This window comes from Dendrobates tinctorius, unplaced genomic scaffold (genome assembly GCF_039654945.1).
Source record: "Dendrobates tinctorius isolate UK_male_01 unplaced genomic scaffold, ASM3965494v1 ptg000181l, whole genome shotgun sequence".
Taxonomy (NCBI): Eukaryota; Metazoa; Chordata; class Amphibia; order Anura; family Dendrobatidae; genus Dendrobates; species Dendrobates tinctorius.
In genome coordinates this window covers 2,893,851-2,912,435 of record NW_027361848.1, presented here as the reverse complement: position 1 = coordinate 2,912,435, position 18,585 = coordinate 2,893,851, and the positions used below count along the sequence as shown (strand labels likewise).

Sequence of the window (18,585 nt, the reverse complement as noted above, 5' to 3'; positions counted from 1 at the left end):
TGAGAGTCAGGTATTATTGTGCTAACCAAGACGAAAAACCTATTGGCTAAACAAGAAATGGTGGGAGGAGAACATGTTAGGCATGGTGTAACCTAGGAGCGAAAAACATACTAAAAAGATGAAGCTGGGAGGCAAGGACAAGGGAATAAGACATCGAGATGGAAGAGGGGAGTTATAGAAAAATGCTGACACATCACCTCTCTAAGGTCAGAGGAATCTCTGAAGAAGATTCATAGCTGACAACCTGATGTGAATTAGCTCCGATTGCTTAGGTTATTTTGTAGTTTTCCATTTGCATGAAAGTATTTACCTCCTGTTGCTCTACTCTTCTAGTTTCCCTCCCGCAGTGCTATCTCTTGTAGTTTTCCCAGGAGATGATCGGTCCTCTTTAAAGTGAATCTGTCAGCAGGATTTTGCCAAGTAACCTACAGACGGTGTCAGGTCGGTAGTGTTACAGTATTTGCCCACAATCTGGAACTGGCACCGCTTTGGATGCAGCACATGTCCGCTGCATCCAAAGCACCTCCATCTGTTCAATGCAGGTGAATCAGCATGTGTTCACTGAACAGTGCAGATTCACCGCATCTAATACATTGTATGGGTGTAATTGACATACTGCGGTCTGGAAAGATGCACCGCATGTCCGTCTCCGCGGGTGAGCCGCTGCCATCCCTGGACGCATAGTGGGCATGCTGTACTATCTGGACACTGCGGGTTTACTGATCGTGTGCACATAACCTTTCACTGAATAAAATTATACCCGGGGTGAAGAAATCAGTCTTGTGGTTGTCGTGTAATCAGTATTAGACATTTTCAGTTAATGATATGCCCATGCTCTGGGGCCGGACAGTAGGCAGGGTCTTATCTTCCTGCTCTAAGCCAGAGAAACCAAGACCTGCCCACAAGCCGTCCCAAAGCACAAACCTGTTCCTCACCATAAAGACAGATCTAGAGACAGACAGATACAGAGAAAGACACACAGATACACACTCAGAGAGAGACAGGCGGACAGATACACACTCAGAGAGAGATTGAGAGAGACAGAGCAATCCTGCTGACAGGTTTACTTGAAATACCTACAGGGAATATATCAGCAAGTTGAAACCTCTTAGCTGTGTATATTCTCATGTAGGTAATTAAAAGATACATGCATGGATACTTTATTTGCTGTCCATTCCATTGTTCTGTAAAAATCTAAAGATTTTCTAAATATGTAACTGAAGTATTAGGTTCTTCGTCCCTCCCAAAGTACTAAAAAAAAAAAAAAAAAAAAAAATGCTTCATCCGGTTCATTTACATCCTTAGCACCAGCCTCCCTTTATTAATGTCATGTAGGGTAAAAAGTAAATGCCCCTGACAAAGAACCTCTGCTAATGCCACAGTTTTTGATCATTTTTTTTATCCAGCTCTGCAGCAACCAACCCAAGAGTTGGCCACTTTAACATGCTCGAATTGATGAAATATCCTCTGTACCTGTGCAGGTCTGTTTAAATAATCAAGGTCTGACCTGTTTAAATGATCAAATTTGAGATTTGTCCGTGCCACACCGATATGGCGGACAAGCTGGTGTTACGTTAGCTTTTTTTGCCTTCACGTGTACCCTACCCAGCATTTCTGGTTTAATTCCATATTTCTCCAGGCTTGGATACAGTTGTGCTCAAAGTTTACATACCCCGGCAGAATTTTTGCTTTCTTGGCCTTTTTTCAGAGAATATGAATGATAACACCAAAACTTTTTCTCCACTCTTGGTTAGTGGTTGGGTGAAGCCATTTATTGTCAAACTACTGTGTTTTCTCTTTTTAAGTCATAATGACAACCTAAAACATCCAAATTACCCTGATCAAAAGTTTACATACCCCATTTCTTAATACTGTGTATTCCCCCTCTAACATCAATGACAGCTTGAAGTCTTGTGGCAGTTGTGGATGGGGTTCTTTATTTTCTCACATAGTAAAGTTGCCCACTCTGCTTGGCAAAAGCCTTCAGTTCCTGTAAATTCCTGGGCTGTCTAGCATGAACTGCGTGCTTGAGATCTCCCCAGAGTGGCTCAATGATATTGAGCTCAGGAGACAGAGTTGGCCACTCCAGAACCTTCACTTTGTTCTGCTGTGGCCAATGACAGGACGACTTGGCCTTGTGGTTTGGATCGTTGTCATGTTGGAACGTCCAAGTATGTCCCATGCGCAGCTTCTGGGCTGATGATTGCAAATTTGCCTCCAGTATTTGCTGATAATGTGCTGAATTAATCTTTCCTTCAACTTTGACCAAGTTTCCTGTGCCTTTGTAGCTCACACATCCCCAAAACATCAGCGATCCACCTCCATGCTTTACAATAGGAATGGTGTTCCTTTCATCATAGGCCTTCTTGATTTGTCTCCAAATGTGTATATTCGTTTATAGTTGTGGCCAAAAAGTTCAATTTTGGTCTCACCTCTCCAAATTACCTTGTTCTAGAATTTTTGAGACTTGTCTCTATGCTGTTTTGCGTATTGTAGGTGAGATACTCTGTGTCATTTGCGCAGTAATGGCTTTCTTCTGGCGACTCGACTGTGCAGCCCATTTTTCTCAAGTGATTCCTTATTGTGCATCTTAAAGCAACCACATCACAAGTTTTCATAGAGTCTAGTATTTTGACTGATGTCATTTATGGGTTTTTCTTTGCATCTTGAACAATTTTCCTGGCGATTGTGGATGAAATTTTTGTTGGTCTACCTGACCGTGGTTTTGTTTTTACAGAGCCCTTGGTTTTCCATTTGTTAATCACAGTTTGAACGCTGTAGACTGGCATTATCAATTCCTTGGACATCTTTTTGAATCCCTTTCATGTATTATACAGTTCAACTGCGTTTCCCATAGATCCGTTGACAATTCTTTTGCTTTCCCCATGACTTACAATCCAGAAATGTCAGTGGCTGGATGAAAGATGCAAGAATGTGTCTGGATCCCAGAAATTCACTCATCTTTTATGCACACACACTGATTACAAGCAAACAGGTCACAGGTGAGGATGTTACCTTTAGTAACCATTCAAACCCATTTGTGTCAATTCCTGTGCATGTTATCAGGCCAAAATCACCAGGGTAATGTACTCTTTTGATCAGGGTCATTTGGATGTTTTGGGTTGTCATTATGATTTAAAAAGAGAAAACACAGTAGTTTGACAATAAATGGCGTCACCCAACCACTAACAATGAGTGGAGAAAAAAGTTTTGGTGTTATCATTCATATTCTCTGAAAAAAGGCCAAGAAAGCAAAAATTCAAAATGCACGGATGTTTTTATCCGCATTTTTTTTCCTTTTTGAATTTTTCATGATTATTATTAGTTTGTGTTATTTTTCTATTTTTGCAAAAAAGAGATAAAACTTTAAAAAATGAACTTTTGACCTCCGTTTAGCAACTGCATCCTTTTTTATTATTATTATTATTATTATTATTATTATTATTATTATTATTATTTCAAAAGTCCCAGATATCCTCTTTTAAGGTTTGAGTGAGTAGTGCAATGAGCAAAGAAAATACAGTGAGATGTGTTGCATGCTATTTATTTGGTAAGGAGGGGTTTCCTCCAGGCAATATGGATGGTGGACTGGTGAGGTCTGTGTGCCTAATCCCTGTATCCTTTAATATGATAAAGAATTATTGAACAATGCAGCTAAGCTCCAAAAATACTTCCTAGTGGCATATATTTTCTCTCACAAAGTTGAATTAGGAACTTGATAAAAGTGAAATTCAGGCTTTGATTTTATGTTATGGTGATTTTAATTTTTTTCTATATTTTTATTTTTTTTAGCCACTGAGAAAAGACCCTGAAATTATCACTGTGACTCTAAAGAAACAAAATGGCATGGGACTCAGTATTGTAGCAGCAAAGGTGAGTGAGTCTATTTCATATGAAAATTTACATCAAGTTTACTGTAGTGAAATTGTACAGTGCATATACTAAAATGTTTATAGCACAATAGTTCTTGCAAGGTATAACCTATGTGACTTTAATTATTAATTAATTAATATACCGAGCCGAATTATAGCAACGGCACTCCAGTGCATGTAACCAAAGGTTTCAAAATCCCACAGGCAGGAACACAGGAATCTCATGAACGCTATGGAGCTTAAAGGGTTCATCCACTTTTGGGGAATTTTATTATTTTTTTTTTTTTACTTAAATGCATGTTAAAAATCTTTTTTTGTAATTTGGCTTCATAAAACATTTGTATGGTTTGACTTGTGTATTGCTGACAGGATTTAAAGATGTTTTAATTTTAGTTAATTTTTGTCCCTGAGCACAGTTTTGTATGAATAAACTGCCACTTCTGCTGCTCCCGGTTCTAGGCATTGCCTTCAGCACTGACGTCACGTCGACAGCGTGACAGCCCATAAATAAGCGTAGTAGCTCCGAGAGGCATTCCATCTACACTGACACAGCCACTGAGCTCACAGTTTTGGGCCAAACAGTTTAATAGGGATATTTAGTAGTTAATCTGTTCAAAGGGGGGCAACTAGACTGTTATAATGGACGGAAGGATGATTAGAGGTTGAAAAAGTTGGGCTTAGAAAAAAAGATGCCTTAGCTCTCATTTATATGTATAAATACATGTGTGGTAAAGGCAATGGACTTGCAAATTCAAATTCAAAGAAGCTTTATTGGCAGGACTAAATACATATTAGTTTTGCCAAAGCAAGTGTACAAAAGGGAATAGGGATAGGGACTGTAGGGATGTTGGGGATATTGCAAATGACTTAGTTTTCCCAAAGACCATACTAAGGACCAGGGGACACTCATTACGGGTGTAGGAAAGGAGATTCCGTCAGCTAAATAGGAAAGGCTTCTTTACAGTTAGAGTAGTCAGAATGTGGAATGCTCTACCACAAGAGTATTGGCAGACACTAGAAAAGCTTTTAAAAATGGCTAATGCTTTTCTCACACTAAATGGCATTGTGGGTTATAAATAATCTAGCGATAAAGAAGATATACAGTTACTAGTAGAGAAAGATTGAACTTGATGGACCTGAGTCTTTTTCAATGTATTCAACTATGTAAATATACGTATGCAGACGAAACAGCATCTGCTAAATTCCAAGGTAACTCATTTCCATGCCGGAGGTAACACAGGAGTGTTTCTGCCGCTTCACTAGTTCCCTGAACTTATCATAAATCAAGTCAGTGACATAGAAGCTGGGCATACATGTCACTGACTTGACTTATGATGAGCTCATAGGACTTGTGATGTAGCGGAAAAACTCACTCTTGTGATAATACTAGGAAATGTATTTCCTCAGAAAGTAGCCACTGCAAGTCCCTGCTGTTTTGTCTGTATATTCACTTATCATAAGTGAATTCTGCTCTCCCCACCCCTCACCCCTGTCTTGGCCAGGAGTTTTGGTATATGTCGACCTTGAATTGGAGCAGCTCTACATGCTCAGACACCACCATTACACAGTACATATGAAGGGCACATTTATAAGATTCTCAGCCCAGAAACATTTTTTTCTACACATGGACTTGTTAAACTTTTATTATTCCAAGATATTGTTTAAAATGTACTTTGTTCATGGGAAAATCCCTTTAACTTGACTCGGAGGCAGCCTATATATAGGATCAAACTAACAGTAATAGGGTAGAATGGCTGACCGCTCAAAGGTTATATGCTCAATACACTGACACCAAGACGAAACGTAAATTATTTTTTGTCCGGCAGTCTTATTTTGAAATGGGGAATCAGGCAAGTAGATTTCTGGCTTACTTAGTACGTCAACATAATGCGACTAACACAATTTTACAAATTCGTGATTCAGGTGGAACATTGGTTTCCTCAACTGAGGAGATACTAAAATGCTTCTCTGATTACTATGGTTCATTGTACGATTCTAAGACGGATGTGGATGACCCAGAGTGTTTAACCTATTTGTTAGACATAGAGTTTCCTATGCTAAGTCCTTCTCAACAGGCCTTTATGGATGCTGAATTTACTCTGGAGGAAGTAGAGGATGCCATAAAAGACATGGCCTCCGGGAAGGCCCCTGGGCCGGATGGATTCCCTGTGGAGTTATATAGGAAATATCAAGATATACTGGCGCCCCTTTTGTTGACAGTGTTTCGTAGGATTTGGGAGGGGGGATGCATGCCGGAGTCCTTTTATGAGGTCAGTATAATAGTTCTTAAAAAGGAGGGGAAGGACCCTTTAGATTGTGGATCTTACAGGCCTATATCATTGGTAAATGTGGTTTATAAAATTTTTACAAAAATTTTGGCCAAAAGAGTAAATTCAGTTACATTAGATCTTGTACACCCTGCTCAGATGGGCTTTATGCCGGGTAAGAGTACTTCCATGAATATCAGATGTGTCCAGTCAGTGGCCCAATATAGCTCTCTGGTACCGGATAATGAATGGGCACTGGCTTCACTGAATGCGGCCAAGGCCTTCGACTCGCTTGAATGGCCTTTTCTCCGTGCATGTTTGGGGAGGTATGGATTTGGTGATAGATTCCAAAGGTGGGTCAGTGTCTTATACATGAAGCCCAAGGCCCGGGTCATTGTAAATAACTCCATGTCTGAATCATTTTTACTGCATAGGGGAACTCATCAGGGGTGTCCCCTTTCCCTGGCCCTTTTTGCTCTTGCTATTGAGGCACTGGCAATTCGTATAAGATCCTCCCCTGATATTGCTGGAATAGAAATAGCGGGTCGGACGGATACCATAGGCCTATATGCTGCAATATGGTGATATTTATGGACAAAGCGGAAGAGACCTTAACAAGAGTGATTACCACTATAAATAAATTTAGTAAATATTCTGGCCTATACATAAATTGGGAGAAATCTGCTTTGATGCCTCTCTTCCATGCCCCAATGCCACGACTTGAGACTCTCCTTACTGCCCATTGTGACCAGTTTTAAATATCTGGGTGTTTATATCTCTAAGGGTAGTAAATTTGATCTACAACTCAATATACAACCATTGTTGGAGACGGTCAAAGGTAAATTTGCGATTTGGGGTAAGCTCCCACTGTCTGTAGCCGGACGTATTAATTTAATTAAAATGATATTGCTCCCCAAACTAAGCTACTTTCTTCAACATAGTGCGGTGGTGGTGCCCAAATCCTTTTTTGCTAATCTAAATTCCCAAATCACATCCTTTATTTGGGGGAAAGCCAGGCCTAAACTTAAATTAACAACTCTACAGAGGCCCAGGAGGGGAGGGGGGGCAGCATTACCAGATTTCTTTTTATATTATCTAGCTGGACAGGCCAAGGCCATAAGTACATGGATGCCTGGAGGTCACCTCCCGAATTCTGAGAGTCATCTACTCCATGCTGCAGGGACTGGTTGCCCACTGGGTTTTTTGGAAATGAGGAAAATAAATGTCTCGAAACTATTGCCTCTGCATCGCTTGGCACGATCAATATGGAGGCAGATTAGGGGGGTGACTAGATTTAGGGATGTTATAGCTGAAATGGCCCTGTGGAATAATGACTACCTCCCGGTGCTACGTGAACATCCATCCGCTGAGTTCTGGGTCCATTACAGTCTCTCTACGATAGGTGATCTATGCGATCAAGGTACTTTGGTGTCCTTCGAGCATTTACAGGTTAATCGTGGTGTCCCGAGATCCCAGTTTTTCCGTTATTTACAACTAAGGTCAGCTTTTCAATCGCATATGAGAAGTCTAGATATAGATGGTGCCATCTCGTCTTTACCCTTGATAGGGATCCTCAAGTCTCAGGGCCCTCAGGGTCTCATCTCCTCTCTATATATTGTACGTATATGTTGTCAGTGGGGACAGAATGTGCCTTAGATTCTGTTAAGAAGAAATGGGAGAGGCTCATCCCTGATACACAGGGTGAGGAATGGGAAGAAATCCTGGAGTCGCCAATCTGGGTATCTCCGTCTGCCAACAACAGGATGATACAACTGTATATTATTAGTCAATCATATTTGACCCCAATTCGACTCTTTAGGATGGGCCGATACCTGTCATCAGAATGCTTGAGATGCCACTCAATGGATGCAGATTTTATTCATATGATCTGGTGCTGTCCTGTTGTTGTGCAATACTGGAGAGGGGTGACGTCATTATTAACATCCTTGATACAAACCCCAGTTCCCCTTGAGCCATTGATCTGTCTGGAGTGTGGGATGAGGAGGCATGGGATCATTATGTTGGGATTTTTCTACGGAAGACACTGTTCATGGCACGGAAGATACTAGCATTACGGTGGATGGGGAATTCACCTCCTTCTCTTGGGTCCTGGATCACTCTGGTAAATTCGATTATCCCATATGAGCGGACACTGTATCAAAATAGAGGGTGCCCGGGTAAATTTAAAAAGATTGGGGAGAGGTGGAACTCCTCTCACCTTATCTTGCAGTGCGGAGATGTCGCACAGTTAACTACTCATTATATAGAAGTAGGCTGCGGAATAGTTTGTTTTGTTAGATGTAGATAGCGTTTAGAAGCCAGGCAGGTTTTATTACTGGTACAATAACACAATACTACTGTAATTCAATTGATATTATGTTTGCTTTATTTGCACACAATTGATGTACATATTATGCCTCACGTTTTCATGCTATTTGAATATGTATATTTTGTATCAAGCTTAACATCTTGTACAAAATGTATATGGTTTAATAAACGAATTTGAAAAAACAAATCCCTTTAACATCTACAGAAAATAGTCTTTGCTCTGTTATATGTAATTTGAAAAAGTGAAAAACTAGCCTATTATCCCCTTAAGGACCCAGGAATCTTTATTTTGTGTATGCTGTTTTTTCACTGCCCTTGTTCTAAGAGCTATAACTTTATTTTTCTGTTCACATAACCATATAAGGGCTTTTAGTTTGTGGGATAAGTTGTAGCTTTGAATGACACCATTCATTTTACCATGTAATGTACTGAAAAGTGGGGGAAAAAATCCAACTGTGGTGAAATTTAGCGGAAATGTAAGATTTTAATTTAGCTTTCTTGGGCACATCAAGACTAAATGTTTTTTTTTTTCTTCTTAATGGGGAGAAAAGGGGAAACATTCTAATTTTTATAGATGTTAAACTTTATATTTTTTGCATTTGTTCGATTGCTTGTTTAATCTACTCGAATACCACAGAATTTCAATATATAAAGAAATTGCAGTTCTCATAGGATGCTTCACAGCAGAACCAAAATGGCCAGCCCCTGGCTGTCTAGGAAACCCATCAGTGCCCTGTGATCACGATGTAAATTGTTTAAATCCATGTCGGAGAGTAACAGTGGCATTTAAATGACATTCCATAACCAGGCACTGCCATCATTATTTGTGCATATGAAACCTATAATTATATATTTTACAGAAGGGCCACAATGACCTCTATTGCAGGAACAAGCTTTAAGAAAAAAAAAAGCCTACTAAACTAATGCAAGAATGAACACAACATGCTGAAAAAGAATATCTGGTAGGCTAGGTTCACATTAGCGTTTGAATCTGCAGCATATCATCCGCATGCACAAACACATGCCAAAACACATGAAAAACGCATGTTTACGCAGCGTTTTAATCCGCATCATCTTACGCATGACGGTAAAAAAAGCTGCGTGTGCATGTGTTTGTATGTGTTTTTGCATGCGTTTGCGTTGTTTCTGCGCATGCGTTCAATATTTCCAATGCTTTTCCAGTAGAGTTTCCTTCACACCAGACACCCAATGGGCGTGTCTCATGGGATTTCTATATATACAGTTAGATTCATATATATTTGGACAGAGACAACATTTTTCTAATTTTGCTTCTAGACATTACCACAATGAATTTTAACCAAAAGAATTCAGATGCAGTTGAAGTTCAGGCTTTCAGCTTTCATTTGAGGGTATCCAAATTAAAATTGGATGAAGGGTTTGGGAGTTTCAGCTCCTTAACATGTGCCACCCTGTTTTTAAAGGGAACCAAAAGAAATTGGACAGATTAAATAATTGTAAATAAAATGTTAATTTCTAGTACTTGGTTGAAAACCCTTTGTTGGCAATGACTGCCTGAAATCTTGAACTCATGGACATCACCAGACGCTGTGTTTCCTCCTTTTTGATTCTCTGCCATGCCTTCACTGCGGTGGTTTTCAGTTGCTGTTTGTTTGTGGGCCTTTCTGTCTGAAGTTTAGTCTTTAACAAGTGAAATGCATGCTCAATTGGGTTGAGATCAGGTGACTGACTTGGCCATTCAAGAAAATTCCACTTCTTTGCTTTAATAAACTCCTGGGTTGCTTTGGCTTTATGTTTTGGGTCATTGTCCATCTGTAGTATGAAACGACAACCAATCAGTTTGGCTGCATTTGGCTGGATCTGAGCACACAGTATGGCTCTGAATACCTCAGAATTCATTTGGCTGCTTCTGTCCTGTCACATCATCAATAAACACTAGTGACCCAGTTCCACTGGCAGCCATGCATGCTCAAGCCTTCACACTGCCTCCGCTGTGTTTTACAGATGATGTGGTATGCTTTGGATCATGAGCTGTACCACGCCTTCGCCATACTTTACTCTTTCCATCATTCTGGTAGAGGTTGATCTTGGTTTCATCTGTCCAAAGAATGTTCTTCCAGAACTGTGCTGGCTTTTTTAGATATTTTTTAGCAAAGTCCAGTCTAGCCTTTTTATTCTTGATGCTTATAAGTGGCTTGTACCGTGCAGTGAACCCTCTGTATTTACTTTCTTGCAGTCTTCTCTTTATGGTAGATTTGGATATTGATACGCCTACCTCCTGGAGAGTGTTGTTCACTTGGTTGGCTGTTGTGAAGGGGTTTCTCTTCACCATGGAGATTATTCTGCGATCATCCACCACTGTTGTCTTCCGTGGGCGCCCAGGTCTTTTTGCATTGATGAGTTCACCAGTGCTTTCTTTCTTTCTCAGGATGTACCAACCTGTAGATTTTGCCACTCCTAATGTTGTAGCAATTTCTCGGATGGGTTTTTTCTGTTTTTGCAGCTTAAGGATGGCTTGTTTCATCTGCATGGAGAGCTCCTTTGACCGCATGTTTCCTTCACAGCTAAACCTTCCAAATGCAAGCACCACACCTCAAGTCAACTCCAGGTCTTTTATCTGCTTAATTGAGAATGACATAACGAAGGGATTGCCCACACCTGTCCATGAAATAGCCTTGGAGTCAATTGTCCAATTACTTTTGGTCCCTTTAAAAACAGGGTGGCACATGTTAAGGAGCTGAAACTCCTAAACCCTTCATCCAATTTTAATGTCGATACCCTCAAATGAAAGCTGAAAGTCTGAACTTCACCTGCATCTGAATTGTTTTGTTTAAAATTCATTGTGGTAATGTCTAGAACCAAAATTAGAAAAATGTTGTCTCTGTCCAAATATATATGGACCTAACTGTAGATGCACTGCACTGATGAAATCCTCTTCTTTTGCTGCTGTATCTAGCTGCAAGATGGATCTTAGCGTGGAGAGCTTCCTTATTAATCTTGATTTGCAATTGAAATTGGCTGTTGCCTTTGCTGTGGCTTGTGAAGAAGAAAAGAAAGACAGAAAAGACGTCGTCGTCACTATTGGCAACACCCCATCTTAGAAGTCCGAGAAAGCCGTGGAGCCTACCACTCGTTGTACACAGTGCTGCGTGAAAACCCTGAGAAGTTTTTCAAGTACAGAGCTGCAACATGTCCGCGGATCCATCACCAGGCAGGACACACAACTGCATCGAGCAATTCTTGCGGAGGAATGTCTGTTGGTGTCCCTGAGGCATGTAATTTTGAATAACAAACACATGTCGTTGGTTTTTCAAACAAAAATACTATGTACTTATTTTGGCTACCGGAGAGACCTTATCATCTCTACAATTCAATTCCGGATTGGAGTGTCCACACTTTCTGCGATTGTTGGAGACACCTGCCGTGCTTTATGTGAGTTCTGCATGAAGAATTCCTCCCCCAACCCACAACTGATCTCTGGCTGGAAAATGCTGCAAAATTCCAGGACATTTGTAATTTTCCAAACTGGGGGCTGTGAACGGCAAACACATTCGGATTAGGAAACCTGCTGGAAGTGGATCCAAGTATTTCAATTGCAAAAAATATTTTTCTGTTCTCTTGGCGATTGGAGATGCTGACTGTCGATTTTTCGCCGTGGACTTTTGCTCATTTGGACGAGGAAATGACTCTCAGACTTTCAAAATCGCTGACGTGTGACAACATTTGTATGGTAATGATTTAAATTTTCCACGACCTCTTCTGAACATTGAAGGACCGCCAATGCCATTTGTTGTGGTTGGGGATGAGGCATTTCAAATGTGTGACAACCTCATAAAACCATACTCAAGTCGGGACTTGAATAGCACCAAAAGGATTTAAAACTACACACTGATAAGGGCATGAAGAACTGTGGAGTGTGCCTTTGGATTGCTGGTATCTAAATGGAGCATTTTGGGAACAGCCATCAATCTAAAAATTGAGACTGTTCTGCCCTCTTAATAGGGCAAATAATGTTTTATTATGTGCAGGGTTAATTATAACACCATCTCTAGTGGTGGCTGAATTTATGGCAGTGTCTTCAATAGCATTATAAAGCCTGTGACTTTAACAGAAGCAATGCACTATTGGATTAAAGCAGTGCTTTGTGGGAAGGAAGCAATGTATTCTGGGATGAGGAAGGGCCATTTTTCTTCTGTTTTTCCTGCAACTTCTCTACTTGAGTCACTACCCAGCTAAAGCATATCTGGTAAGCTTAATCTTTCTTGAAATGCAGTGATTCAGAGAGGTATTATTTACTGTCTAGGAGCCAAGAGATGTCATTAACCCTTTAATTGCCAGTTCTCAGTAATGTAATCATAAACTAATGTATTCCTATGTAATTTTTGCATCTCAATGTACATTTCTGTGATTGTGTTAGCTATGATCATCTGCCCAATACTTATGCATGTTATTTGTATTCCTTGTAGTTTTACCGCACATGTTCTATACTCTTCACAAATAAACAAGTTAGACTACAGAGAACAGTCTGCTTATTTTGGAAGACAGAGCTGTGGTTTATACTGTATGCTGGATTGCACATCGTGTCAGCGTGCCTGAAGGCAGAAAAGTTAAACAGATGCTAGACGACTGCGATAGTGAATTCAAGCTGTAAGGGACCGCTATCACCCAGACTGCTCCGCATACGGGTACTACAGCGGCCGCCATACAGCCGCTGGAGACAAGCCCAGGGCTCAGTAAAGGACCGACGGTCGCACGTGGTGATTACATAGACTGTACGGGACCGCTAACACCCACTGCTCCACATACGGGTATCACAGCAGCCGCCATACAGCCGCAGAACGCCACTGCAGCCCGCCAAGAAGTGCTACATCTTTTCCGCCACGCGGAAGCCCGCCATACATAGACTGTTTCCCTCTAATATACTAAGCAGTACTCAACTAAACGCACTATGTCTCGGAAAAGTACATCCTCACTCAAAACAAGGTCACGGGCAAGCTCCAGCAGGTCGTCTTTAGCAGAGCTAGCTGCTGTCGCTCGCGCCGAGGCCGAAGCAGCCAAAGCGAGATCCTCTTTCGCCGAAAGAGAGATGCATCTAAAGCTGAGACAAGCAGATCAAGATACAGAAACCGCACGCCTGCAAGCTGAAACCGCACGTCTGCAGGCAGAGAGAGAGGCGGAAGTTGCACGCCTGCAAGCCGAAACCGTACGTTTGCAGGCAGAGAGAGAAGCGGAAACTGCACGTTTGCAAGCAGAGCTAGAAAGACTTGCGCCAGACAAAGAGACAGCAGCTGCAATAGCTAAAGCAGAGTATTTGGAAGCTATGAAAGATCCTGATTATGAAAGGCGCAGCAACATTCTCGGACCAGATCTAGAGCAGCAAGATCCAGCGCAACGCGTCGCAGAGTACGTCCGTCAACATTCCAGCGTAGATGACAGCCCTGGTGCATCATATCGATCAGCCCATGCCGATAACCAGCGATCCAAACCTGAGCTTCACTACCATAGGCGAGGAGACCTCCAGCACAGAGAAGTTGACTACAGCTACCGTTCCACTGAAAAGAAGGTACAGCACCTATCCCGCCTTAAAGAGACACCTTCTTCACTAACAAGGTACCGCACAGGCTATCCGGAGTCACAAGCGTCTTACAGGTATGGTGATGCACCACACACTAGACATGACTATTACACACCAGCTCGTGCCAGCACTGACGGAGCCATCAAAGACCTTGCAAAGTTCCTTGCCCGCCAAGAACTGGTTACAAAGGGACTTGCAAAGTTCACTGACCAACCTGAGAACTATCGGTCATGGCGAGCCTCGTTCCGGAACGCCTTTCATGGTCTGGACCTTTCTTGTGGTGAGGAGTTAGATCTCCTGGTAAAGTGGCTCGGAAGTGAGTCAGTCGAGCATGCCAAAAGACTGAGAGACATTAATGTAAAACATCCTCGCACAGCCCTACATAAAGTGTGGGAAAGACTTGATGAATGCTATGGGTCAGTAGAAGTCATAGAGAATGCTTTATATAAATGAATTGAGGATTTTCCTAAGATAGGACCTAAAGGTTATCTAAAGCTTAGAGAACTGAGAGATTTGTTGAATGAGTTGCAGGTTGCTCAGCAGGAAGGAGACTTGCCCGGATTAGCATTCTTAGATACCGCTAGGGGTGTCAATCTGATAGTACTGAAACTTCCTTACAACCTACAAGAAAAGTGGATTACATGTGGTTCAGAGTATAAACACAATCATAACGTATCATTTCCTCCTTTCACTGTATTTGTTGATTTTGTCACCAAACAATCTAGAATTAGAAATGACCCTAGTTTTGATTTTACTCTGTCGTGTTCCACTGCCACTGGTGTCAGACCCGGTAAGACACCCGTGGCAGTCCACAAAACTAACATTGATTCCACAGGCCCTCCTCACAAGGTGAATATACCCCCTCCAGACGAGAGCAAACCTCAGGATGTCAGTAAGTATTGTCCTCTACACAAGAAACCACATCCTCTACTAAAATCTAGTGCCTTCAGGGAGAAGTCTTTAGAGGAGAACAACATCTGCTTCAAATGTTGTGCCGCAACCTCTCACTTCGCCAGGAACTATGAAGCTAGCGTGATATGTGCAGAATGCAGCAGCACGGATCACAATACAGCCTTGCACCCTGGATCACCTCCACGAGTGTTGTTGCAAGCAGAGGAGCACGATGGGAAGCAGAAGGACACTGACGAAGACACCCCTGAGGTCAGCTCTAAATGTACTGAGATCTGTAGAGGACTCACAGGAGGAAGGTCCTGTTCAAAAATCAGCCTTGTCCGAATTTATCCTGCAGGCTGCAAGTACAAAGCCTTCAAGATTTATGCAATCCTGGATGACCAAAGTAACAGGTCTCTAGCCAGGTCCATCTTCTTTGACAACTTCAGCATTGTAGGCCCTGGTTCTCCCTACACCCTGAGAACATGTTCAGGTACCGTTGAGACGGCGGGGAGAAAAGCAAACGGATACAAAGTGGAGTCCATAGATGGCCAGACCTGCCTATCACTACCGACCATCCTGGAGTGCAACCAGATTCCTGACAACAGGTCAGAAATTCCTTCATGGGAGGTGGCGACATATCACCCCCCCATCTAAAGCGTATAGCCCACCTGATACCTGAACTAGATCCAGGAACCCCAATAGCTCTACTTCTGGGAAGAGATATACTACAAGTCCACAAGGCTCCAGGAGTGCTCTGTACGCACAGAGGCACGACCTTGGATGGGTCATTGTAGGAGACGTCTGCCTAGGATGAGCACAAGCCGGCCTTAGTCGACAGCATGCTTACCAATACTCATGAAAATGGACGTCCGTCTCGCTTCCAGCCATGTAAGAGTAGCTTCCTGGTAGAAGAGTTGCCACACAATGCTCCTCTACCTTGTCCATTAGCTGATCCTTCCTGTGAAGACCACTCGTGATGGCGACCAAGATCACATAGGGTGCACAGTTTTCCACAGAACAAGAGAGGACAACAAGGTAGCAATGTCCATAGAAGACATTGTTTTTGGACATCATGGATCGAGAGATGGTAAGAGATGAATCAGAGTTGGATGGCCCCTCTACCATTTAAACCCCAGAGGCAACGCTTACCCACCAGTCAGAAGTCTTGTAAAGGTTGGCACCAGTGCAAACACGCATTTACCGCTCCGAACTTGGAAAATGCCAAAAACACGATAATTCATACCATACAATGCGAGTGTTACGCCAAAGAATTAGACAACCTTAACAAAGGTCAACCCATTTCTAGAGACAGTGTCTTGAAAAAGCTTGATCCAATAGTTGACCAAAATGGGCTGATAAGAATTGGAGGTCGTCTTCAGGAAGCCAAAGTGGAATTCGTGGAAAAACACCTTGTAATAATTCCTGGTCATCATCATGTGACTACTCTGCTCGTACAGCACCATCATGTTTTGGTGAAACATCAGGGCCAATTGTTTACCAAAGGGAAACTACGAACTGCTGGACTATGGATAGTCAGAGCAAAGAGATGTGTGAGTAAACTCATCTTCAACTGTGTGACTTGTCGCAAACTCCGCGGCGCGACTCAAAGCCCAATGATGGCCAATCTCCCATCAGACAGACTTAGTATGGATCCTCCCTTTACCAACGTTGGACTGGATGTATTGAGACCGTGGTCTGTGGTTGCACGGCATACTAGAAGAGTCCAAGCCAACGCAAAACGCTGCCCAGTTATGTTTACCTGCATGTCCATCAGAGCGGTCCACATCGAAGTGATTGAATCCATGGACACATCAAGTTTCATAAATGCACTCCGACGCTTCATTGCCATCAGAGGTACCGTGAAACACATTTGCTCTGACAGAGGCACAAATTTCGTAGGAGCAGTGAAAGAACTTCAAATTCCTTCCAACCTAGACATTACCAGTGTGGAAAGATACCTGAGTGAACAGGGATGTACCTGGACCTTCAATTTACCACACTCTTCTCCCATGGGAGGTGCTTGGGAGAGGATGATAGGAATAGCATGCAGAATCTTAGACGCTATCTTCTTGCAAGAAGGTAGCACAAGACTCACACACGAAGGTTTGACTACATTCTTGGCAGAAGTTTCGGCCATCATAAATGCCAGACCATTGACTGCGCTCTCCAGTGATGCTGAAAATCCAACCATTCTCACTCCCGCCATGTTACTCACTCAGAAAACCAACACTCCTAGCGCTCCACTGGGAGAATTCAGCAACAAGGACATCTACAGACGTCAATGGAGACAAGTTCAAAGTCTCTCCAATACTTTCTGGGACAGATAGAGAAAGCAATACCTTTCCACCTTACAGCCTAGGAAGAAGTGGCAGATCGACAAGCCGAACATCAAACCCGGTGATATTGTGCTTATGAAGGACAGTCAGTCACATCGAAATGAGTGGCCTCTGGGCCTCATCACCAAGGTGTTCCCAAGCAAAGATGAGAAGGTGCACAAGGTCGAGGTCAAAGTGTGGAAGGCTGGGGAGAGTAAACTATTCCTCAGACCAGTTGTGGAGCTAATTCTATTGCTTTCGCCTAAAGAGCCTGTAAGTGGCATTAGTTAGTGCCAAGCGGGGAGTGTTCTGCCCTCTTAATAGGGCAAAGAATGTTTTATTATGTGCAGGGTTAATTATAACACCATCTCTAGTGGTGGCTGAATTTATAGCAATGTCTTCAATAGCATTATAAAGCCTGTGACTTTAACAGAAGCAATGCACATGGGATTAAAGCAGTGCTTTGTGGGAAGGAAGCAATGTATTCTGGGATGAAGAAGGGCCATTTTGCTTCTGTGGATCTCATAGGATGCACATGTTATTTTGTCCTCCTGTGTAACCTTTGTTTTTCCTGCAACTTCTCTACTTGAGTCACTACCCGGCTAAAGCATATAGGGTAAGCTTAATCTTTCTTACAGTGCAGTAATTGAGAGGTGTTATTTACTGTCTAGCAGCCAAGAGATGTCATTAACCCTTTAATTGCCAGTTCTCAGTAATGTAATCATAAACTAATGTATTCCTATGTAATGTTTGCCTCTCAATGTACACTTCTGTGATTGTGTTAGCTATGATCATCTGCCCAATACTTATGCATGTTATTTGTATTCCTTGTAGTTTTACCGCGCATGTTCTATACTCTTCACAAATAAACAAGTTAGACTACAGAGAACAGTCTGCTTATTTTGGAAGACAGAGCTGTGGTTTATACTGTATGCTGGATTGCACATCGTGTCAGCGTGCCTGAAGGCAGAAAAGAGACAATTGATGAGGTTGTGAAAGCATGTATTGTTCTGCACAATTACATCCTGGTTAAAGAGCGACAATTAGAACACGACAAACCTGTTAATACCACATTGCAGGATTACCAAGATCACTCACTGAGAACTACAGTGCTAGTTGCTCAAATGAGGGATACATTTGCTGCCTACTTTGTTTTGGTTATTGGACGTGTGGTATGGCAAGACGAAATGGTTTAAGCCGCCAAGTTAAATGGACCTGTAATGTTATGGACCTGTAATGTTATGGACCTGTAATGTTATGGACCTGTAATGCTATGTACCGGTAATGTTATGTACTGGTAATATTTTCAGACTTTAATACGAACACCTTGACTGTAACTTTAATAATAAACACCT

The 18,585-nt window shown here is 42.1% G+C and overlaps 1 protein-coding gene across 21 annotated transcripts in view; it reads left to right on the top strand.

Annotated features, from left to right (window-relative positions):
- The window catches only part of AFDN (afadin, adherens junction formation factor), a 647,761-nt gene that overhangs the window by 452,675 nt on the left and 176,501 nt on the right, over positions 1-18,585 (top strand). For all 21 annotated transcript variants that reach the window (XM_073551829.1, XM_073551831.1, XM_073551836.1 and 18 more), the window contains one exon: positions 3,793-3,873. In XM_073551829.1, the coding sequence (XP_073407930.1) occupies positions 3,793-3,873 (81 nt within the window). The remainder of the gene's footprint in view (positions 1-3,792; positions 3,874-18,585) is intronic.